Source organism: Pelobates fuscus, chromosome 4, assembly GCF_036172605.1.
Source record: "Pelobates fuscus isolate aPelFus1 chromosome 4, aPelFus1.pri, whole genome shotgun sequence".
NCBI lineage: Eukaryota > Metazoa > Chordata > Amphibia > Anura > Pelobatidae > Pelobates > Pelobates fuscus.
In genome coordinates, this window is record NC_086320.1 from 228,654,037 (window position 1) to 228,675,748 (window position 21,712).

General features: G+C 41.7%; 1 protein-coding gene across 1 annotated transcript in view; it reads right to left on the bottom strand.

The window, feature by feature from the left end:
* Positions 1 to 588: 588 nt before the first annotated feature.
* Positions 589 to 21,712, bottom strand: part of FASTKD3 (FAST kinase domains 3) — a 63,112-nt gene continuing 41,988 nt past the window's right edge. The window contains exons 5-7 of the mRNA XM_063451931.1: positions 5,278 to 5,347; positions 4,333 to 4,447; positions 589 to 790 (exon numbers count right to left, since the gene is read on the bottom strand). Coding sequence (XP_063308001.1) covers positions 692 to 790; positions 4,333 to 4,447; positions 5,278 to 5,347 — 284 coding nt within the window. The 3' untranslated portion in view covers positions 589 to 691. The remainder of the gene's footprint in view (positions 791 to 4,332; positions 4,448 to 5,277; positions 5,348 to 21,712) is intronic.

The following is a 21,712-nucleotide window of genomic DNA, read 5'->3' on the forward strand; positions in this document are numbered from 1 at the left end:
TTAATTAACAATAAGGAGTTACATCTTATGTCCTTTTTTAATTTGCTTGCTAATTTTATGGTTAAATTAATGAATAGATGTAGATGCAGCACATTGCACACACTGCTTGGACAGAGCTGTCTAGACACAGAGAGAAATTGGCAAGCTTGAGATATGCCGATCAGCGCACTCAGCTGGGTTATCTAAACTGTAAACTGGTCTGTATGGCTGCTTTAAGAGTACAGAACAGTTCCACTTAGCTTATGTAATAAAGTGGCTGGAACTGCTCCTTGGATATTAACTACTAATCCCTTAAAATACCTGCTGGACAGATCATATACCAGAATGAGAAGTTGCTGATTGGTGGAGCTTCTTCCTTGTGAGGCAGGGGGTCTGCCTACAAATGTCACTTGCTGTGCAAATACAATAGCTTTAGGAAACTTTTCCCACATTTTGTTTCAATGTATTATTTATATAAGGCACTATAGTGGTATTATTTTGTCTATAGTTTACATACTTTTTCCTAACAATCTTCAAGTCTGCAAAACAAAATAAACCAAGCAAAGGCAGACATATTATAAATTAAAAAAAAATGTTTATTTTCCATTATTTAGTACATTCAGCAAAATGTTTTAATTTCTTCAAATTGTATAAGACACAAACTGAGTATCTTCTCCGACAACTTTCAACAACTCACAGTGACCTCTTGGTATCACCAATTCAGTCTGTACTTATGAGGAAATATTTTGTTGTGAAGATATTCAACAATTTCTTCACTATTTTGCAATTGATCAAATTCATAAAATGGGATCTGAAATAAAAAAAAACAACAACCATGAATTAGAAACATGGACAGCTTCCACAGGTGACAATATCAGATTACTATGAGAACATCTTATGTCTCTGTATAAGGTACCATTTGTGTGAGGTGAGAGAAACTACATATTCATAGGTGTTCGGTAAAGGAAGAATCTGCAGGTCCTGCTTTGACAAAAATGTGTGTATTGGAGGTATCATGCCCACAAACATGTTCAACTCCATCCCCACAGTAAGTTACTTATTCTGAAACAAAGTAACCTGCTAATGTGCAGAAATAGATACTTTGACACCCTATGAGTAAATGCATGCATGCATGCAGCTAAAACATATACTCAAATTAATATGTAAGAACTTGAGTGCCACTGACCTCATATCAATTTTTGTGTGTCTCACTCCCGAATTATATATACACACACACACACGAAAATAATGCTCTAAAGTTATAATGCTTTCAAAAATAAAAATGTTAATAGTTTATATCAATTAATAAAATGAAAGTAAGAGAACAGAAGAAAAATTTATATTCTGTGTGTATAACCATGTCCTCAAAACAGGATGAATTCATCTAGGTACCGTACATTTGCAAAGTTATGTAAAGGACTTGGCAAGTAAGTTTTTCTAAACATTCTGGAGAATTAACACAAATGGGACTATGCACACTCAACTACAATAAATGCAAAGGTTGTTTTAAATGCTCAAGATTTATTGTGCAAAAATAATCAGAATAAATATGTATGCATACTTTCAGGTGGAAACCCTGATTATACAAACGTGCAATACAATCACTTAGTGTGTGAAGACAGGGGGCATTGTTTTTAAATTGCCATGGGTATTTATTTGGCTATCTGCACTCAAATATTCCTCTTTCTAGGACATCAGTACACAAGGAGTTAAAATTCAATAATAACCACACCATTCGATAAAGACACAAGTAATTGCTGCATTACAATATAGTTTAGCAAATATATCTACAGCTGTTAAAATAATATCCTAAATACAGTAATGACGGGATTGAGCAATTGAACAGTCCATGTTTTAAAAGTGTCCAAGGAGACAAAAAAAAGTAAAGTCCATGTAAGTTGTTTGTATGGTTTCCAAAAAGAAAGGTTTAAAAAGGAAGAAAAAACTATAGCAAAAAACAAACACTAGTACTGCAGTAGTTTAGAATAATCAGTCCATGTGCCAGCAAGAAGGCAACACAGAGCAACCTCACCAGTATGCTGAGAGAAAAGCAGTGTGATTGGAGGCGGTAGTTTATTGAACTACGATCCTCAGGAGCACTGATGAGCTGCCCCGTTAAAGGTAGCGGATAATCTCCCTTAAAACAATAACAACTTATACTTTACTTTTTTGTTTTGTTTACTTGGATACTAATGATACCTGGGGTTGTTCAATGTCTTAATCCAGTCATTACTGTGCTTTTAGCCAATAACTAGGCTACTACATTTATTTAATTCCTTGTGTTATGATGTCCCAGGAAGAGGAATATTTGAATGTTTTTTAGGCCGTATTGTTTTTAAATTGTCATATGATTTTTTTTATTATTCTCGTAGTTTGAGTGTGCATGGTCCCATCTGTGTTATTTTGAATATAAATGTAGGAGCTAGAGAATCTGTAGGAACCTGATGCACCTCTCGTTGGTTGAGTGCCAGAGGCTAATTCTTTACAACTCAATTTGCAGAAATGCAGCCCCAAACCTGCAAGGAACCTCCCCAATGCTTCACTATTGCTTACAGACATTCAATGTTGTACTGCTCTCCAGTCCTTCAGTAAACAAACTGCCTTCTGCTACAGCCAAATATTTAAAATTTTGACACAGCTGGCCAGAGAACTCACTGTCCTTTTTCTGAACCCCACCGAGTGCCTGTGCTTTCATACTTAAAGGGACACTGTAGGCACCCACACCACTTCAGCCCATTGAAGTGGTCTGGGTGCAAACTCCCATCACCCTTAACTCTGAGCATGTAATTATTGCAGTTTTTATAAACTGCAATAATTACCTGCTAGGATTGACTCCTCCTCTAGTGGCCGTCTACCAGACAGCCACTAGAGAGACTTCCGGCTGCTCAGACTACTTTTGGTCGTCTAAACAACGCTGGACACCCTCATGCTATGCTGGAATTCCCATAGGAAAGCAGTGACTAATGCGCGGCCATTGCCATGCATGTGCATTAGGTCTCCCCCACTGACAGATGTCGGCAGGGGAGGAGCACAAGCAGAACTGAGCCAGCGTGAAGGGAATTAGGCACGATATGTCTTTCATCTGCTGCACTAAGTTTCCTTTGCTGACCACTGAGCCAACAGTCCTCGTTGCCGATTTCTTTGTGCTCCTTCAGAATAGCATTGACAGCACATCTGGAAACTCATATCTCCTTGAAATTTCTGAGTGGGAGGGACCTTGTTGATGCAACTCTTTGTGTCCATGTGTACATGGGTACATAGATAGAAGAATTGATTATGTTTTCAAGGTAAAAGTTAATCGCAAAATATTGATTTGACTTGTTCGCTCACTTTGCATTTTAATTGCCTTTTTTATTTTATTTTAAATCATTTCTACTTTACAGAATGTTTAATACCTGCCTATAACATTTGCACAGCAGTGTACATATATCTATATATAATGATGAACCATGTATTATGGGGAAATAATACAACTGAGAGTTCTGGAGACAGCAAATACATTACTAGACCGAAAGTTACGTGGATAATAAATATCTCTAGAACCCAAATAGCTTTATTTTGCCATTATACATGCGTTACCATTAGGTTTACTTTATATTTGATGATATTTTTAGGTTAAGAAAAAATATTAAGCCTATTAAGCCATATTGCTGCCTAATGGCTAAAAAGGCCCTATCCCAGGAAGATTGGTACTTCAAAATAACAGGGGGCACCTAGTATCAGGTGGAGGCTTTAAATTAAATATGATCTGTGAACTACCTGCCCCCATGTATATCCAGCAGGTGGGGGCAATTAAATAGAAAAAAATGGTGTGAGGGGGAGGGATATAAAATCCTAATGTCCCCACCTGTAGGTGTAGTCTGGGGACTATTTAATAATCTATGCAGGGTTTCAAGTGGGGTTAAAAAATACATCAAATACAAAATCAAAAGTAAAAAATGAAATAAAACCATTAGCAAAATCAATTAATCCATCGGTAGTATGCTATCCCAAACTTTTCAATATATGTAGCATTATTCAGTGTCAGATTCTTTTTCGTCACCCTGTATGTGCGTTTACATACTTTGTGATCATAGATGTGCTGCAAATATTCTACATAAACAGGAGCAACATTTGTAGGGGAGAAAAAAAATTATACTCTGTACAAGGCTTAAAATTTTAAGTACTATGCCACTAGCCAGGACTTGTCACGGTCACGTCACTTGTCACTGCAACCCTGGGGGGTCCATGGCATGTTTACTAGTGGTGAATTTCTACTCACTGTGACTATATTTTTATTCACCAATGCTACTTAAAATTGTAAGCCCTGTTCACAACAATGAATATGTGCCTCATTAATAGGCATGGTCTTACCTGCACAACGTCATAACCAAGTAGCCGCAAATGTCTCTGTTTAATGTATTCTTTCCCAATAAGATGATGGCTATTAAAGCAGAATCTTTTCTGGCCATCAATGCAGACGGCAATTCTGTTGAGAAAACAATATACTTGTCATATACATATATATATGCATTTAGATGAGAAAATATTTTTAACATACAATTGTGCTTCTGTATCACGCTTTAGGCAAGTCTGGTTGTCACCTTGCACATTATCTCAGTGCACAATGATGGCAGGCTCTCACTTTCAGCTATGTTGTTTGTGTACAAATACAGGCCTCTGCATATATATGAGGTATACTTTGTGATAAAAGTTGGGAGTTACTGTGAGAACAATAATATAAGCATATTCAAGCTATTATACCAGTGCTTCAAATGAACCCTTAAATCACCAGAACAACTACAGTTTAATGTAGTTGTTTTGGGGAGTATAGTTAGTCCCTGCAGGCCTTTTGCAGACAATACGGTCTTTTCAGAGAAAAGGCAGTGTTTACATTACAGTCAAGGAACACCTCCAGTGGCCACTCCTCAGATTGTTACTAGAGGTGCTTCCTGGGGCAGTACTGCACAGTGTGAGTTTTCGCATGAGACATTGTTATACTCATGAGTACAGTACTGATATAGGATCTTAGTAGATAAAGCTCCAAGAGCTGAAGAGGACTATCAGGAAGACAATGGTGGTGGGTGTGAGGGACATGCTCAAGTGAATAAAATTCACCTTTCCCTGCACCCCGCTTCCACCTCACTGCAAGCGACAAAATCACCATCAGGTCTTTTCAAACTATGCAAAGACCTCAGAAGGTGACAGCCAATTTAACAACTATATTGCTGTGACCATGTATAAGAGTTACTCTCAATATCTGACAGTGTAATTGTGCATTCTAACAGGACATTAAAAACACAAACTGTGTGATTTTACCTCTTATAAACTTCTTCATGGTGGAAAGCTGGTAACACAAATCCTTCCTCATCCAACTTGATTTCTACATCTAATAAGAACACATTACAAAGGGTTATTCTCACATATATGACATATAGCATACAAGAGTGAGAAGCAAGATATTGTTTCAGTGAATGGTTGTAATGTTATATGCATTGCAAATATTTTTATATTGTGTGTGGGCTCCCATTTGGTACTTTGTTCGTTTCACGAACAGTGTGGAAAGTCACTGTTCGTGAAACTACCATATGAATGCTAGCGGCTTTCGGCTGCTAGCATACGAATGCTCTTTATTACAGTTATACACGAATACATACTAACACAATTGAACCAGCTTTTCTAGGACAACCTGTAGAACAACCTGTAGACATATAACAGCATAATCTGAAGTGGCTAGGTTTGCCACAGGGTGGCAAAGACACATGGGGGAGGTGTGAGAGACACATGGAGGGACTGGGAGCTGGAGGGTTGGAGAGACACATGGAGGGACTGGAAGCTGGAGGGTTGGAGAGACACATGGAGGCACAGGGAGGGGAAATGAGACATGTGGAGTGGCTAGGGGGAGAATGAGACACGTGGAGAGGCTGGCCGGAGGAATGAGACATGGGGGGCCCCAGGGCAATTTTCGCACCGGGGCCTGGTGGTTTCTAGTTACGCCTCTGCATACATGCACAAGAGTATGGGAAAACATATGACTATACACAGTACTTTGTATATAGATAGAATACACATATTGGAATGAGTTATAAAATGTTGATACATATGACAAAACAGAAAGATCATGCTGGGGGAGTGTTCATGTAAAGTGTTGGTAGTGGGACATGCAGTACGATTCTTCTTTGTGGTGTTTAATGGAGTGTCTGTGCATATTCATTCTTCCATTTAATTGCTGTGTGGTTTCCCCAATGTAGCATCTGAGGTGGCATTTGGTGCTTTGAATCATGTATATTACATTGCTGGATGTGCAGGAGTATGAACCTTTAATTCTGTGGGTTTTATTGTTGTGTGTTGTCTGTGCATATGTGTCGACACCGTTTGCAGCAAGGTTTTTTGCATTGACTGGTCCGGTTTTCTTTATTCTTCCAATCAGTGGATAGCTTCCTGTTGATTAATTCTGGTTGGAGGTTTGGTGATTGTCTGAAGGCCAAGATGGGTGGTTCATAGAAAATGGTTTTCATAGTCTTATCTTCTGTTAACATTGGTTGTAAGTCTTTATTGATTTTCTGTATTTCCTCAAGAGCTAGGTTGTAGATTACCACAAGTGGCACTCGTGTAGATATTTTTTTCTATCTGTACTGTAGCAGGCGTGGGCGTGGAGTTTTTACAGCAGAGTTGACTTGTTTGGTAATAGTCTTTGGTTTGTAGCCTGTCTCATAAATTGGGAGAGTACATTTAGATGGGAATTATGGTCATTAGGATCAGAGCATATGTCTGTCGGTTTTCTTTAACCCCTTAAGGACACATGACGTGTGTGACACGTCATGATTCCATTTTATTCCAGAAGTTTGGTCCTTAAGGGGTTAAACTGATGTGTGTATTGTGCCACAGTGGTGTCCATAAAATTCACAGATCTAGTGGAATATTCCATTTTAGTTGGATTGATGGATGGAATGTGTTAAAAGAGTCATGGAACTGTATCAGTTTTTCTTCGCCTTCAGTCTAAATTATGAAGATATTATCGATATAGTGACAATATTTGTATGGTTTTGTGTGCTGTATTTCTAGGAATCTCTGTTCAAGGTCTGCCATAAACAGATTAGCATATTAGGGTGCCATCTTAGTGCTTATAGCATTGCCCATTGTTTGTAGGTAAACCTCATTGTTAAAACTGAAATAATTATGTGTGAGGATGAATACTGCCAGTTCTGCGATAATTCGGGGGCTGTATTGTTGGTTATCGACATAAAAGGAAATGGAAGCAATCATTGATGCATTGATGCCATCCGTATGTGGAATTAGAGGCGGCTCTCTAATTAGGCGGTTTAGGCGGCCGCCTAAGGCCTCGCACCCGCCTAAACCACCTGTGGGCAGACTGTGTCAGGTCCTCGGTCAGTGACCGAGGACCTGACACTAGGAGGGGGCCCGGTGGCTTGCCCGGGTGCGAGGCCCCTCCTGGCTGCCCGCCAGTCACCGCAGACACCAGTCTGCAGCTCTGCAGTGAGCAGAGCTGCAGACCATGTGTCTCGCGAGAACTGGCCAATCAGAGCGTTGTCGCGGGTTACCACGGCAAGGCTCTGATGGTCTCGCGAGATTACATGGTCTGCAGCTCTGCGGAGCTGCAGACCGGAAATGATGGCCACCGGACAACCAGGGAGCCCACTGGACCACCAGGGAGTAAAGGTAGATTCTCTGTCACCCCCTGCCACCCCACACCACCCTCAGCCTCCCCATCCGCCACCACCCTCAGCCTCCCTACCCCCAACCACCCTCAGCATCACCCTCCCCACCCTCAGCCTCACCACACCCCCCTCAGCATCACCCCGCACCACCCTCAGCCTCACCACACCCCCCTCAGCCTCACCACCCTCAGTATCCCCCCCCTCACCATCAACCCCCTCTCCCCTTCTCACATCACTATCACCCCTCTCACATCACCCCCCACAGGGACTAATGAAAGTATTTAGAAAACTGGGCAGACTAGATGGGCCGAATGGTTCTTATCTGCCGTCACATTCTATGTTTCTATGTTTCTACCTTTACCTCCCTGTCACCATCACCCCCCTCTCCCTCTCACCATCATCCACCTCTTCCTATCACCATCACCCCCCATACACACAACACACTTCAAGCAGCTACCCCATACACATAGGGTCTCAGACAAAAACGCAAACATGCTCACAGAGACATACATTCACACACACAAGGATTCTCTCTGTCAGACACACTCTAAGGCACACACATAGGTAAACTGTGCATCAATGTGTATATGTGACACTTTTTTGTTAGTGGGGCCTCATGTTTGAGTTTCGCCTAAGGCCTCATAAAGTCTAGAGCCGCCTCTGTGTGGAATGTTGCTGTACAGAGATTCCACATCCATAGTTACAAGGATGGTGTTAGCTGGGAGATTGGTGATTTGATGAGTTTCTTGAGGAAGTCGGTTGTGTCTTTTATGAAGCTGTTGGTGATTAGAGGTTTTAGGGTATTATATATAGCTATATATATATAGCTATATATAAATAAAATATAATTACATTTAAAAAATGTGACAACTGATGCACAGGAAGTGATGTATCGGCGAAAAAACTGAAGTGTCGCATTGGCGCCACCCTGGAAGTGACGTTTCTTTTAATATACAAATATTTGATGTGACATGAAAGCCCCGTTTCTCCTGAACAAAATTATATATGATAAGTGTAGGTGCACATAATATGAAAGAGGTGAATTACGCCTGAACAGACATATACAGCAAATTCAAGGTTGTTTTGATTATAACTTGTACAACTGCCTCAGTCCTTAACCCCTCCGAAGTTTGTCTTCCCCTTAAGGACACAAGCCATTTTTGCATTTTTTTTGCTGTTTGTGTTCGCAATTTGCATCTGTCATTTATTACACCAAGACATATTGATACCGGAGAAACTGACGGAAGCCAAGCACAGAGAGATGGACACAGGTTTCTTCAGGAAGGAAGAGATTCTTTATTGGATCACCGATCGGGACTCAGAGGGACTAATGTCACCAAAATACAGCAAGTTCTGAGCCCCGGACAATAGTGCAGGCTCCTTATATAGGCACATAACTCCTCCCATATTAAGCTCACCCGCACATTCTCTTGACCAATCAATACAAATAAGAATTAACTTCCTGCTTGACCGCATGGCTTGTCCAGCACAATGGAGGAGGGGAATACTACATCCTGTATTCTTGCACATGCTCCGTACACTACTGATCGTATCTTGCCTCGTGCAACCAACTGATCGATACGTCAGCATATGCACGTACACATGCCACGTGGTAATCTCGGCCTACTAAATTTATTTTTACCGAGATTCCACCACATTCCCCCCTTTGATGCCTCTTGATATTTCACAATTACTTGAGGCATCACTTAACCTTAGTTTGCATACACCGCAAGTTACCTTGAACCAGACCAGACTTATCCTATGATGTGAATCTTCAACACTCATCTTCCTGCATTGGTTCTCCCTGATCTGCGGCAGGGGAGAATCTCGGGGGGGGCAATTGCCCCGTTGCCCCCCCCCTGGATCCGCCACTGGCATGGAGACACTGAACTTTTCTCATAACAGGAGATGTGCTGGCTTTGCCCCTGATCTGCCTCCTTGACAGTCTCAACCAATCCTGTGGAGAAACATGTTATTGGCTCACATACCCACTTCTCATGATTTCAGTCAAGCAGGCAGATCAGGAGGCAGAGCCAGCAGCTGCAGACTTGAGCAAAAGTAAGATATTACTATATTTAGGGAGGCAAAAAATTATGGAAAAAGCAGTGTATGTTAATATGGGAAAAAGGAGGAATTTTTATAGAATTCCCTCTACTGCCAAAAGGTAATCCAAGGCTAATCTATTTTGGTATACTGCTGTCCTCATCCTGGTATTATGCTTCGCTAGAAGATTGAGCGCTTGTGATGTCTCGTTAGTAATGATCTCAACCACCGCCTGTAATCTTATAATACGGTTGAGCATATAAATTGGGGTTCTATAACCAAAAGTACCATCCTCTGCCCACGTAGCTGGCCCATAATAATCTATAATACGCTGGGGAGGCCATTCATTATCTTCCCAGGCACCTATCTCTATGGGTCCCCTTTTCTTCCTATGATTCACATCATACACTTTAACACCTAAAGTCTCACCTGTTTCAATAGGTAACAAGAAGAAGGATGGTTTGAGCATACCCAACACACATGCCCCTTCCCAGTCCTGTGGCAACTCCGAATAGGCTTTCTTACCACAGATCCAGTACAAATTTGCTGGGGCTCTCCAGTTAGATGTGATGGATAGGTCAAACCACACATCCTTTAAATTGGCGTATCTAGCAAACGGGTTAGATGGTTCTGAGACATTTGAAGCCGACCACCAAGTTGTATTCTTTGTATCATCATCATAAGCTTTTTGCCCTAGACAAGTTAATTCTCCTACAGAAGTATTATACATCATTCCTTTCCTTGCTATGCAAACATAACCTATGATGGAGGTCTTTAATCTCCACTCAGATTTACCTCTAACACTCATATGATAATCGGCTTGTGTAGAGATTAATTGGTCAACTGCCTCAGAACCGGACATTACCTCCTTTGCTTCCCAAGGCCATTGGTCTCCCATGTTAGTACCTCCACACACATAGCAGTTGGTAACATTAAGACTACCGGCAATACTTTCGGCTAAATCAATGAACAGGTTTTTAGCATTATGGGGGATCTTATTATCTATGCTCATCTCTTCATAAAAGGAATGGTATACTTGATGAGTTTGGGAGGATACCGTATCAGTCTCTATCCCTATAAACAATACTGTCCCAGGATCTAACCCCGTCCCATATATTTGAAACCCAAATAAATTACCATATTTATCTAAGAAGTTGTCGGGGTTATTTATAAGTATATGGACTGGATTGCATTCCATAGACTTACAATATGGGCTGGTAGGCAACTTAGTCACAATCATGTCCTTGTCTACTGTCTGTCCCCAAGTTGCCCACCCCACACAAGACCAATATGGACAAAAGTTATAATCTCTATTTGGGCATCTAGGACTCACATATTTATTTTTACTACTGGGACAAATATATTTATCGTTAGACCCATACGTCCTCTCCCATCTAAGATCCCCACATACATTCCACGGCTTTCTACCACTTGATATCGCCTTACACGCATCAAATAGCAGAACACCCGAAGAATGTATGGATTCTAATACCGTCTTATTAATTAGGGTCCCCTGAGGATCTCCATTCCTGAGAGTCAACCAAATTGTACGAGGTTGATACTCTGGATTCAAGCACTTAGGTTCTCCTACTCCTAAATGGCACACACTATATTCTATATTTAGGTATCTACATCTTGATACATCTCCTTTACACTCGTATTGTGAATGCCAAATTAGGGTTTGGGAAATATGGTTACCTGTTCTTGTAGTCTTAATGCATACCTCACAGCTAGGAGTGTCGGTACCTCTACCTTCCTGAATATAAAAATACACATAAATAAACATTATCATAAACACATCTTTCGTCGTCATCCTCAGTCTTCGTCCGTGCGAAGGCACCTCAGCTACCCATTTCTGTACTTCCTCCATAGTCTTACCCAACTCTACAACCTGCTGCCGGGTAATTCCTTCTCCCAACTGACTCAAATCCCCCCTTAAGTTACCAAGTACGGGAGGTGGTCGCCCATACATGATTTCAAAAGGAGAGAGGCCCATCCTTCTGGTAGGTGTACTGCGGATTCGCAATAGAGCTATGGGCAAGAGAACGTTCCACTTAAGTTGGGTTTCCTGACACATTTTAGCCAACTGATTCTTAATAGTCCTATTCATTCTCTCTACCTTACCAGAACTCTGGGGTCTATATGCCGTATGAAGCCTCCACTTTATACCAAGCATATGAGTCAGTTGTTGTAGGCACTGATGAACAAAAGCTGGACCATTGTCCGATCCTATAGAGCAGGGTAGTCCATATCGGAGTATTATTTCTCGTAGCAGGAATCTCACAACTTCTCCTGCTTTCTCTGTACGAGTAGGACATGCTTCTACCCAGCCTGAATAGGTACACACAACCACCAGCAGGTAGTGATGTCCACCAGATTTAGGCATCACTGTAAAGTCAATTTGTAAATCGGACATGGGGAGTCCCCCCATAATCTGGACTCCTGGTGGCTTTACTGGTCCCTGCCTTGCATTATTTTTAGCACACGTTACACATCTTCGTACAATGGCCTGAGTCAAGTTGGACAATCTTGGTATGTAGAAATGTTTTCTGAGAGATTCTTCTGTGCTGTCTCTCCCAGAATGTGTCCCGTTGTGATAGTTTTGGACAATTTCTACCGCTAGTGATGCTGGAATGACTATTCTTCCGTCTTCTAACTGATACCATTTGTTCTCCAAATACTTTCCAGGTTCAGTCTTTAACCACTCCTCTTCTTGAGCTGTATAAACTGGAGTCCATTGAGACAGTGGAGTTGGTATAAGAGCAGCTATATGCCCCACATACTCCTGTCTTCCCGATTCAGCGGCACGCTTAGCTGCACTGCCATCCGATTTCCTTTGGTTACATCACCATCTCCTCTCAGATGCGCTCGACAATGTATAATACCGACTTCTCTCGGCTCCCACACTGCTTCCAATAGTTGTAGGATTTCAGCTGCATACTTGATTTCTTTGCCTTCTGAATTCAATAGTCCTCTTTCTTTATACAAAGCTCCGTGGGCATGAGTGGTTAAAAACGCATACTTGGAGTCCGTGTAGATGTTCACTCTTAAACCTTCAGCCAATTGTAACGCTCGTGTCAGTGCTATCAATTCTGCCTTTTGTGCTGATGTTCCTTTTGCCAGTGGCCGAGCTTCTATCACCTTGTCTATCGTTGTTACTGCATATCCCGCATAGCGGATCCCTTCTTTCACATAACTACTGCCGTCGGTGTAATATTGAACATCGGGGTTCTGGATGGGAAAATCACGAAGATCTGGTCTACTTGAAAATACTTCATCCATTACTTCCAAACAATCATGTTGACTTTCAGTAGGTTGTGGCAAAAGGGTAGCTGGATTTAAGGTATTTACAGTCTCTAAATGCACTCTTGGGTTTTCACACAACATTGCTCGATACTTGGTCATACGGCTGTTACTAAACCAATGATTTCCTTTGTAATCCAACAACGTCTGTAGGGACTCGTACATAAAGTTCTTGACCCAGAGTGAGTTTATCGGCTTCAGCTACTAGCAGGGCGGCTGCAGCTACGGCTCTTAGACAAGGTGGAAGTCCGCTGGCCACTGCATCCAGTTGCTTAGACATGTAGGCGACAGGTCTTTGCCATGATCCCAAGTACTGTGTCAATACTCCCACAGCCATTCTTCTTTGCTCATGTACATACAGGTAGAATGGTCGTGTGTGATCAGGTAGACCTAATGCTGGGGCACTCATCAGAGCCTTCTTCACATCTTCAAATGCCGTTTGCTTTTCTTGAGTCCATAAGAAGGGGTCGTGCTCTGTACCTTTGATAGCTGCATACAGAGGTTTTGCCAGTATCGCGTAGCTGGGAATCCATATCCTACAGAAGCCTGCTGCCCCCAAGAATTCTCGCACTTGTCTTCTATTCTTGGGTATCGGTATTTGGCACACAGCTTCTTTTCTCTCTGGCCCATAATTCTTTGACCTTCAGAGATATGGAATCCCAGATATTTGACAGTTGGCAGACACAACTGAGCCTTCTTTCTAGACACCTTGTATCCTGCCTTCCAGAGAATGTGTAGTAGATCGTGCGTCGCTTGCTGACATATTTCCTTTGTAACTGCTGCTATCAACAAGTCATCTACATATTGTAACAATACACACTCTCCTGGGATGGACTCGAAATCCAATAAATCTTGACTTAGAGCTGAACCAAATAGGGTAGGTGAATTTTTAAACCCTTGGGGCAGTCTTGTCCAGGTCATTTGGCGTTTTGAGCCCGTTACAGCGTTTTCCCATTGGAAAGCGAAGATACATTGACTTTCTGCAGCAATTCGGAGGCAAAAGAAGGCATCTTTGAGGTCTAGGACTGTAAAGTAAGTAGCCCCGCCCGGAATTAAAGCAAGCAGGTTATATGGATTGGGCACAACTGGATGTATACTAACAACCGCATCATTGACTGCTCTCAAGTCCTGCACAGGTCGATACTCATCTGTACCGGGCTTTTGAACAGGCAGCAATGGGGTGTTCCAGGGGGAAGTACAGAATTTTAGGATACCATACCGTATGAACTTATCCAGATAAGATTGGATGTTCTTCTTAGCCTTCTGCGGGATGTGATATTGTCTTAGGCTCACTGGATAAACCCCAAGTTTTAGTTCGATTTTAATAGGTGGAATATTGCGGGCCAGTCCTGGTGGGTTGTTCTCTGCCCAAACTCCTGGTATGTTGAATAAGGACTCATCACTCCTAGGGTTTTGGCTAGTCAACGCTGTATAAAGTCGCCACTCTTCTTCCTTTGGTACGGATAATGTCATAATACCTGAAGGTCCATTAAACTTTAAGGATGTTGTTCCGTTTGGTAGGAACGTAATCTGCGCTTGTAACTTAGATAGCATATCACGTCCCAGCAATTGGACTGGACATTCAGGCATATAAAGGAATTGATGTTTTACTACGTGGCCTCCCAATGTACAGAGTCGACTTTTAAGAACCGGTTTTGCAGCACTTCTTCCAGTTGCTCCTATTACAGTAATAGTTCTTCCAGATGGAGGAGCAACTAGGTCAGTCACCACCGAATGTTCAGCACCAGTGTCGATCATGAACGCACTCCTTTTTCCCCCTATTGATACATCGACCATAGGCTCCGCTCGACCAAGGGGGATGGAGCCCGGTCGGTATCAATAGTCCTCCATGACCGTGTCAGCCAATCCTACAAAGTCCCTACCTTCTCTATCACGGGACCTTTGCGCTGCTGGATAGTACCTATCTTCCCTTACACTTCCTCTGTTCCCATTACTCCCTCTATTACCATTGCTCACTCCGGGGCCTCCTCTACCTCTCGCTCTACCTCTAAAGTTTCCGTAACCTGCCCTGGGTAGGTCTCTCTCGTACTGCTCTCTTTGCGGACACTCGTTTCTCCAATGCCCTTCTTCCTTGCAATACGCGCACTGATTCCTACTCAAAGGCTCCCTATTCCATCTACTATCGCCTCTATCTGGGCCCCGTCTATCTACGCCTGCGATCGCTACCGCTAGCATATCAGCCTTTTTACGCATCTTGCGCTCTTCCTCTTTCTTAGTCTCTGTTTCCCTGTTCATGTATACTTTATTTGCTACCTCCATTAGTTGGGTGATAGACATTCCTGCAAACCCTTCTAACTTCTGTAGCTTGCGCTTAATATCTCCGTAAGCTTGGCTGACAAAGGCGGAGTTTACCATTCGGGAATTATCTGCGTCTTCCCGATTAAAGGGGGTATACAAGCGGTATGCCTCCAATAATCGGTCATAAAAGACACTGGGCGCTTCATCACTTTTCTGAATCACCTCAACTGTCTTCGACATGTTAATAGCTTTCTTCCCTCCGGCTTTCATGCCAGCAATTATAGCGTCTCTATAGGCTCTGAGTTGAACCATATCTGCGCCATTTACATTCCAATCGGTATTAGGGTAATGTGTTGCGGCCCATGCTGCTGGATTGGCTTGATTCAAAGCACGGGCTCTATCCTCTAGCACTTTAATGGCCGCTTGATTAATCCTTGTCCTTTCCTCATTATTGAACAATGTCATTAATAACTGCTGGCAATCAGCCCATGTCGGGTTATGTGTCTGAACTATCGAGGTGAACAGATCGGTCATAGCTTGTGGTTTCTCAGTGTACGAGGAATTGTGGGTCTTCCAATTCAAGAGATCGGTAGTCGTGAACGGGACATATACGAAGACTGGGTCAGCATGTGCCATTTGACCTGCGGCATCGATATAGGCTGACCCAGGATTCAGACGAAGAGGCATCTGATAATGTTTTAATTGTTGGGTACCGGTCAGTTGTCGGGTTAGTATGGGGCTACGTGGAGGGGCGTCAGTTATGGGTTCCAGTCGGGGAGAAATAGGGCATGAGGATGTGGGAGCTTGATTTTGGGAAAAAGCCGAGCTAGAAGAAGCTTGACCGGAAGTTTGAAGTGGCGCCAAATCAGGATATTTAGATCTAACGGGGGTTGGTTCTGGTTCCGGAAGGGGAGGTTTAATACGAGGAGGGGTGGATTCTGTACTAGAGGAGGAAGCGGAAGTGGATGAGGGCAATGAGGGGAGGGGTATAGAACTTCCTGCATTCGCGTCATTTCCTCTTAAAGGGAAGTAAGGGGGCGGCAAAGGAATCTCGGACTCAGGGGGCGTGTCCAAAATGGGCCTAACCACAGTCCTAGTGGACAAACAAGTCCTGGCCACCATGAGGCGACATTGCTCCTCGTGGCATATCTGAATCCATTTTGGCAAGTCGTTTACGGCCTGTCTCCAACAATCAATATATGGAAACTGCCCGTAAACTTCAGGCCTACCTGACACAGCCACGTGTACACGCTGTATCAGGGTTGGATCCAAACTACCACGTGGCGGCCATGCCGCAACCAAAGTAGGCCACTCCCTAGTGCACAAAGTAACCAAACGTACAGGAGACATTTTAACCCCAAAATCACATGTTTTGAATCCCTTTTTAAAATTCTTTGCCATACAACCTAAGGGATCCGGAATCGTTGACTCCGACGCGCCCATACTTATCAATGGAACGTCGTTGACAACGAATACTATGCACGCGTACTATTCAACAGTCACACCCGTTTCCTCTGGCAACAGCACCACGTGGTACGGTTACCAAGTGAAACGTACACAATAACACAATAAACACTCAGGGAATTCCCGTACACACACAGCTGTTACACCAGTCACTAGATAATCAATATTATGCCCTTTGGCGAAACTATACAGTCACCCACGCTATAATTCTCTATATATGAATTACCCGTCTATAACACACCCCAGTAACATCGTATTTTACAAAAAGCGGTTACAGTATGGTTAGCATAGGTCAAAGCACAATTTAAGGTCACAATACAATTATTAGTGGTTATGGTGTTAAACATGCAATAGACGACAATGATTAGTATTTATATACAGTGTCAGTAAATATACAGGCTTATGGTACCGTGCACTATGATACAGCAACACACTATTAACACTCTCGCTAGACGGCTGAGCTCGCGCGATCTAACAAGATATACACTTTACTAACAATCTTTAACACATTTACAATCCCAACTAAACTATTGGCCAGTACCTTGAATGGACTACCTAAAACTATGTACACCCGTTTTGGTTAGCGACACTGCCCAAGCACCACATATAGCGAGCTAGAGGACCGAATTTACACAGACGCCTCTTAGTCGATTACTATCAAAAATCTAGTGGGTTCCAAATTTACACGCCTTCCCACTTAGCCAAGATAGGTTGAGAGCTAGCGAACCGAATTTACACAGGCGCCGCTTAGTCTCCCGGTCCCTCCGACCTAGCGAACGTAATATACACCCTAGAACGCTAGTCTAGACAAGACACCGGTGTCCGGCTAGGGCTATTTACACAGGACCCAGCCTGACTAACCAAATCAAACGGTCTTACTAAAGAGCGTTCGATTGAGCGGTGCGCCTTCGCTCCTTCCCTCCGACAGAGGGGGCAGATTCCATACACAATTCAAACCCCTTATGGGCCTACCGCACAATCGGTATACCCCTAGTGGGTCTGCCGTCTAAAACAGCAGTTGTCTTACCTCCTCGTTCCTGAACCTGAGTTCACACTCATCGACGGGGACACCCCAGCACTTCTTACGTAGAGGCCGATGATCTCCTGGACAACAGACCAGTGGCGCCGAGACGAAGGGAGGTCCACGCAGAAGTTCAGGGGTGCAGCCGTAGAGAACGTGGGCAAAGATATACCGTCTCACGCCTCTGCCTCTCAGCTACCGTTGAACGATGAGCTTCCCGGCCAATGCACCAAATGATACCGGAGAAACTGACGGAAGCCAAGCACAGAGAGATGGACACAGGTTTCTTCAGGAAGGAAGAGATTCTTTATTGGATCACCGATCGGGACTCAGAGGGACTAATGTCACCAAAATACAGCAAGTTCTGAGCCCCGGACAATAGTGCAGGCTCCTTATATAGGCACATAACTCCTCCCATATTAAGCTCCACCCGCACATTCTCTTGACCAATCAATACAAATAAGAATTAACTTCCTGCTTGACCGCATGGCTTGTCCAGCACAATGGAGGAGGGGAATACTACATCCTGTATTCTTGCACATGCTCCGTACACTACTGATCGTATCTTGCCTCGTGCAACCAACTGATCGATACGTCAGCATATGCACGTACACATGCCACGTGGTAATCTCGGCCTACTAAATTTATTTTTACCGAGATTCCACCACAATATTATATACCGTTTTTTTAGAGGGCAAACAGGGTTTTAGTTTGATGCCACATACACAGACACAGACACAGACACAGACACATTCTCATTATTTATAATAAAAAATAAAAAAAAATGCCAAAAAAATTGAAAAACAAACCCCAAAAATATTTTTTTCCACAGTTTTGGCAATAATAGTGTGTGCATAATATGTCCAGCTAAGAAAAAGTTCAATATAAATTAATTTAGCTGTCTTTATTTATAGAGTACATCATATGTATAGGATTCCAGCTTATTTTAAAAGTTACCGGTCACAAAATACAAGGACTAAAATTAAAATTCAATTTGCTAAAATTTTAGAAGTTGGTATGTTTGTTTTGTAGCAATCGCAGAAAAAAAAATTGCCACACAAAAGTATATATTTATATAAAGTAGACATCCCAGGCTATTTACCTAAGGTTAGTTTGACACTTTTTACATAGCCATTTCATCGCCAATATCTGCTAAATATTGGAGTAAAATTGTGTTTGTTTATTTATTTTGGCATATACACATATAACAAGGTATTATTAATGTGTATTTTGTAAAGCTGGTGTGTGCTATTCCAGCACAGAACCCGATGTTGTGTTCAGCTACATCTGCTGAGTATAACGATACTCCCATTGTATGCCTTTGGTACTATTCTGTAAAGCTACAATGCCAGAGACAAGGCTATTTCAGTTTCTATAGTTAGAATTTTCGTAGATGGATTTGACAGGCCTATGTCTAATTTTAGGGTATTATAGCAGTGTGACTGTTCAAATAACCCCACTAAGAGCTTTTATTTGATAAAGCAGACACCCCAGGGTATCTTATATAGTGTATATTGTGCCTTAACTTTTTTTTTTTTTTGCATTTTTACATATATGTTGCATTTTATTTCTTACACTTGATATGCACCATTGTCATAAAAAATAAAAAATATATATGCCAAGTTACATCTTCTGAGTAAAACAATATGCCCAATGTATGACCTAGACATAATTTTGTGAAGTTACAGTGCTGTAAAAGAGACGTGACAAGTTCAGGTTTTTAAGTGTGAATTTTCATGGTGAGTTTTGATGTGTTCATGTCCCACTTTGGAGCACTTGAGCAGGCTACATATTCCAGCTACAACAAAAAGGCATACCATTTCTAAAAGAAGACATCCCAGGGTATTTCAAAAGGCATATTTTGGACCTTAGCATGGGATCATTTTTCTGCTAGCTTGTACCAAGTGTAGTGGTAATAAGCGTTTTTTCTGCCTTTTTGACACACAAAGTGAGTTTGCACAGTATATTTTGCCATCCTTATGTGTGCTACGACTGTATAATACTACATATGTTGCTCAGCTATGTCGCCTGAGTACAGCAATACCCCATATGTACCTTTGCCAGGTATATGTGAATGTCGAAGGGGCACATTTGTGACGCAGCCATTCAGTTTTTTTTTTATAACTTTGAACCTGTATCCATGTTCCACTTTGGAGTAGTTTACCTGGTTGGTTATTCAAACTTCCCCACAAACACATACTATTTATTAAAGAATACACCCTGGGGTAATTCAGAAGGCATAGTTTGAACCTTAGCGTGGGATAATTTTTTCTCTAGTTTGTTCCAGGTGGGTAATGAGCATTTTTAAATGTATTTTTTTACTTTTTAAAACTCGTTTTTAAACTTTTTTTTGCCTATTAAATTTTTTAAACTTTCCTAAAATGTTTTTAAAACTTTCTTTTTTTACACATTTAACATATTTACAAACTTTTTTTTACCGTTAACCCCTAACTAGCAGTAAGCAGCACTAACAGTAAATTCCCCAATTTCCCATAACTCCGACCCAGGGTTAAAAAAATTAATTGGATCACAGTATAATGTAGGTAGTGATAAACTGGCAGAGAAGGGGTTAATTTTTATTTGGGCTGGGTAACTTTTTTTTAAATGTTAAAACATTTTTTCATTAAAAAAAACAACAACTTATTTTTAACGTTAACCCCTAGCTAGCCTAACACCAAATTCTCCAATTCCCCACTAACTTCCACCCACCCCAGCTAGCTAAATAAATAGTTTTAATATACTTAAATGAATTAATAAAATACATTTAACCCCTGAGGGTTACAAAAAGTAAAAGGTGACCCTCAGGGGTTAAAAAATAAATAAATCAGATGACAGTAAAATGTAGCCCCTGCCAATTGATCACTGTAGTCAGTGATTAATTGGCAGGGAAACAGTTAATGTTATTAAAGCAGGGGAAAGAGGGGGTGGGATTTTAAACTAACTTTTTTTTAGAGGGAGAAGATCTTCACTGCTGATCCGTCTCCCTACACTTCACACAGACGCGGAAGCACAGGGAGGCTGTGTTTACATAAAAAAAAACAGCAAGGACAGGTGACTATAGTGTCCCTTTAACTTCTAAAGGCAGAGAATTGAGCAGTGAGACTGCAGGGGCACTAAACTATACTTGTTATGGTGCTTATACTGCCCCTTTAATATTTTGGAAAAAATAAATTTGTGTTGCAAATGTTCGTTTACCCTCACCATTTATTTGTCCAAAAAACTGCCTTACCTAGTAGTAAATACGCTCACTTATGCTCTTCTGTTAAGAAGCCTCTTATTCACCAAACCACTCAGCAGAGAGAGAACAAAAAAAAAGCAAAGCATTTTAACCACTAAAGGACACTGGACAGAACTTTTTCATCATAGCAGTCCTACCCTTAAGGACGCATGGTGGAAAATGTTCGTAATTAACTAAAATTATCCCTAGATTGCTGTGATTGTGGAGTTACTGCTGCAGTATACCTCAATGTCCGAGGCAGATGGGCAGCAACCAAGTGCGCTGTCTCAGCCCATGTAATCACTCTGACAGCCAGACAGAGATTTCAGATGTGCTGCAGTTACTCCTAACCTGCCTTCTTCCACCTCCGTGTGCAGTGTGAAGTGAAGAGAGATGGATCAGTGCTGATCTGTTTCTCTCTGTGGAAAAATCTGATCTGCCTTTTTTTTGTTTGTTTTTTAAACCCTCTGGGGTTAAATTTATTTAATTTATTATTGTAATATTTTCAAAAATATTTATTTAGCTAGGATTTGGTGGAAGTTAGTAAAAAATTGAGGAATTTAGAATTTAAAATAGTAAATATAAAATGCTTATTAAACACTACACTTGGTACAAACTAGCTACAAAATTAGTCCATGCTATTCCTTTTAAAATACTCGGGGGTGTATTTTAATAAATGGTATGTGTTTGTGGGGTAGTTTGAATAAACAACCTGCTAAAATACTCCAAAAATGGGACATGGACTTGGTACAGACTACACCTGGTACA